The sequence below is a fragment of the Bidens hawaiensis genome, unplaced genomic scaffold, assembly GCF_021521415.1.
Source record: "Bidens hawaiensis isolate Kalapana, Puna unplaced genomic scaffold, B.hawaiensis_p1.1 tig00030391_1, whole genome shotgun sequence".
Taxonomy (NCBI): domain Eukaryota; kingdom Viridiplantae; phylum Streptophyta; class Magnoliopsida; order Asterales; family Asteraceae; genus Bidens; species Bidens hawaiensis.
In genome coordinates, this window is record NW_027495064.1 from 244289 (window position 1) to 247442 (window position 3154).

Sequence of the window (3154 nt, forward strand, 5' to 3'; positions counted from 1 at the left end):
TTATTATTATTATTATTATTATTATTATTATTATTAGTTACACACACTCTCTTATTCTCTCGCGCCGTCTTCTTTCTTTCTTCATTTCGATCGCCACAATTTCCGGTAAATATATTTCTAATCTCATTTCAAATTTTCAAATCTGCTTCATTACTTGATAATAATAATAATAATAATAATAATAATAATAATAATTAGCTATTATGTTTAGTAACCGATTTCTCCACCATTACGATTCCATCGATTGACGGAATTCCAATTAATTAATTAAGTGGAGATTAGTAACCGATTTCACTTCATTTGCTTCATTACTTGATAATTATAATTATTACTTATCAGCATCAATTTCTGCAACAGTTTGTAGACTTAAGTCTCTATTTGCTGTTATCGGTTGCGGTTATTACGGATTGACGGAATTCGAGTTAGTTGAAGTTAACCTGGTTTTGATGCTAATTAATTAAATGAAGATTAGTAGTTAATTACACTTCATTTGCTTAATCTTGTTCTTCTTTCTTGTCATTTTGTTATAAACGAGCCAAACTAGCTTGGTTTTGACTCACGGGAGCTTAGCTCGTTTATTATTTGTTAATTTATATACGTTTTTTAGTTATTTTTATTTTATATATATTGAGAGAACTTTAAAGGAGCTTCAGCTCGAGCTCGTGTGCAGTAACCTAAATGAGCCAAAGCTCGATTTATGCCCAATTGTGCAGTGTGAAATTAATACATATAATTTCAAAAGAGTTATAACATAAAAAAATATCCAAGGCTTGACGAGCCCAAAAGGCTTGAGCTCGGGCTCGATGAATTAATGAGCTTTATTTGAGGCTCAAGCTCAATAATTACATAAGCTTTATTCGAGGTTTTGGCTTGAGCTCGGGCGGGATAGTTAAATAAGCTTTATTTGAGGCTATGGCTCGATAAATAAATGAGCTTTATTTGAGGTCTTGGCTCGAACTCGGGCGGGATAATTAAATGAGCTTTATTCGAGGCTCTGGATCGATATATAAATGAGCTTTATTTGAGGTTTTGGCTCGATCTTAGGCGGGATAATAAAATGAGCTTTATTTGAGGCTCTGGCTCGATAAAGCTCCACTCGTTTCGAGCTTTTTATCGATCTGATCTCGAGTAGCTTGCGAACGGCTCATCTCGTTTGCAGCCCTAGTGATTTCTTGATTAGCGCATGCCTCTGAAATTGGGATTCTAATGTCTAAACTCTAAACTGTCATTTTGTTGTTTTACATGTTTTTTTACTGATGGATTTGATCCTGTCACCAGGAATAAAAATGATTAATTCTGAGATTAATACGATTGAGCTCGGAACTAATGTATCCGGCCCCACCACCGTTCTCAAACAACCGGTTTTAGCAGCCAAAAAGGTAGCCCTAAAAGACGTTCAGAACCAGAACAGTAATAACAACTTTATGCGTCCTCGAAGCTTAATTCCATTAGAGGGACAACTGTTTTCAGATGCATCTAAAACATGTGGAACCAAACGGCTTAAACCGGATTATGCTTCATCTCCTGTGACTAATAATATTGCACATGAGCGTTTTAGCTACGCCCGTAGAAAATATGACTTTGCGGGTTATCCGAAGCCTGCAAGTTTAGGTCAAAGTCAACAAGAAGTAGGCCAAGCAAGCAGGATGAATGTGCAGTATGGTTCTTTAGTGGGACCGAACCAAACGAGTTCAAAAACTTATGGTTCTTGGTTTAAAGAGGCTAATGATGAACAGTGGGCGGATCGGTTCATTCGTTTGCAGAATTTTATCAAGCAGTGTGACAGCTCTGATCATAGAGAGAATATTCAGTGTATGTTGACTGTTGAGTTGACTTTTTTTATTTGGAAGTGACATGTTAATTGATATGTGTTGTTTTTTATGATTGTTATGATCTTGCAGTGCTCGTGCGTTTATCACCCTCGGAGCTAAGTAAACATGCGGTTGAGTTAGAGAAAAGAGCGATCCAGTTGACTATAGAAGAAGGTATGAAAAAAAGTCAAATCTCCTTTTAGAAATAAATATGAACTTGTATACAAATTTTGAAGATAATAACTATAAGCGGGATTTTACTGGGCATGTTTGTTTGTTTGTTATTCAAATCTTCAAGTTTCTAGTCCCACAAGAGTGCAACAGTTAGCTCTATATCTAGAATCTAGATCCATAAAGTGTTTGACTGTAGTCAAATGAGGCAGAAATAACCTCTTATAACGAAAAAAAGATGGAATCTTGGCGCACTTTATGTAGTTTTGGTTCAAAATTGGTCAAAGTTAAGGTCCGTAGGAGGTTTAGATATAAAAGCACTCACAGTCACAGGTTACTTAATAAATAGGTTAATATGTAGAACAGATGAGAGAGACGCAGCTTCTGGTTGTAAAAGTTTACTTGGTTATACATAGAAACTTTACAATAATTTGTAATATGAACGCTGCCAGTAGTTTGTAATGATGTAGAAACTTTACAATTAATATGGGATATCATAATTAACTTTTTACGGTTTAATTTGATGTTTCAAGAGTTATTCTGTTGCAGGAAAAGAGATGCAAAGAATGCAAGCATTAAACATATTGGGGAAGCCTTCAATTACCAGAACTCCGATTCCAACATCACAGCACAAGAACTGAAATTCAAAGCCGAACCGAAAATAGGTTGGAAAATAAGGTTAATTCACCAGTAGAATTCCTAGGTGAATTTAACATTTTTGAAATTTTGTTTGTTTTAAAGCCTTGTAACTTATGACTGTGTGTATTATGTGATGCTCGTTTTGCTCTTCTAGTTTATCTTTTGTTCTTGATGTGTTAGGTTTACAACTTATTTGCAGTTTTGCACTTTAATCTCACTGCCCTGTAGCATGAGTTCAAATTGTCGGTTTAAGGTTTTGCTTTTAATGACTTTCGTAAAACTTTAGGCTCGATATTTTAAGGCCAAGTTGGCTAGTTGTTATATAGGATTGACAAATGACTCGGTAAAAAGGCCATGCGTTGTGGTTTAACTAAAAAATGAATACAATGGTCTTTTGTAAGACTTAATTTACTGCTAAAATTCATGCAATGAAAAATGTAAATCGTTATGACTTTGGGCCCAATGTATCAATTTAAAGTTGGGTAATGATTTCTTTAAATTTATACAGTCCTTGACTCCTGAGCCCAAATGTG

The 3154-nt window shown here is 34.9% G+C and overlaps 1 protein-coding gene across 2 annotated transcripts; it reads left to right on the top strand.

Annotated features, from left to right (window-relative positions):
• Positions 1-2779, top strand: LOC143580380 (uncharacterized). Of its 2 annotated transcripts, XM_077063422.1 has the most exons (4): positions 1-105; positions 1279-1812; positions 1902-1985; positions 2532-2779. In XM_077063422.1, exons 2-4 carry the CDS (start codon positions 1287-1289, stop codon positions 2621-2623), a joined length of 702 nt encoding a protein of 233 aa, XP_076919537.1. In that variant the 5' UTR covers positions 1-105; positions 1279-1286; the 3' UTR covers positions 2624-2779. The 2 variants fall into 2 exon arrangements, with proteins under 2 accessions (XP_076919537.1, XP_076919536.1); XM_077063421.1 differs by lacking the exon at positions 1-105 and having other exon boundaries at positions 863-1812.
• Positions 2780-3154: the final 375 nt, after the last annotated feature.

What these genes read in the sequence shown, in the direction of transcription:
- LOC143580380 (XM_077063421.1), top strand. Translation starts at nt 1,257, where the DNA reads ATGGATTTGATCCTGTCACCAGGAATAAAAATGATTAATTCTGAGATT. An exon ending in TCATAGAGAGAATATTCAGT is followed by an intron (nt 1,813 to 1,901) that starts GTATGTTGACTG and finishes ATGATCTTGCAG; the next exon opens with TGCTCGTGCGTTTATCACCC. An exon ending in CCAGTTGACTATAGAAGAAG is followed by an intron (nt 1,986 to 2,531) that starts GTATGAAAAAAA and finishes ATTCTGTTGCAG; the next exon opens with GAAAAGAGATGCAAAGAATG.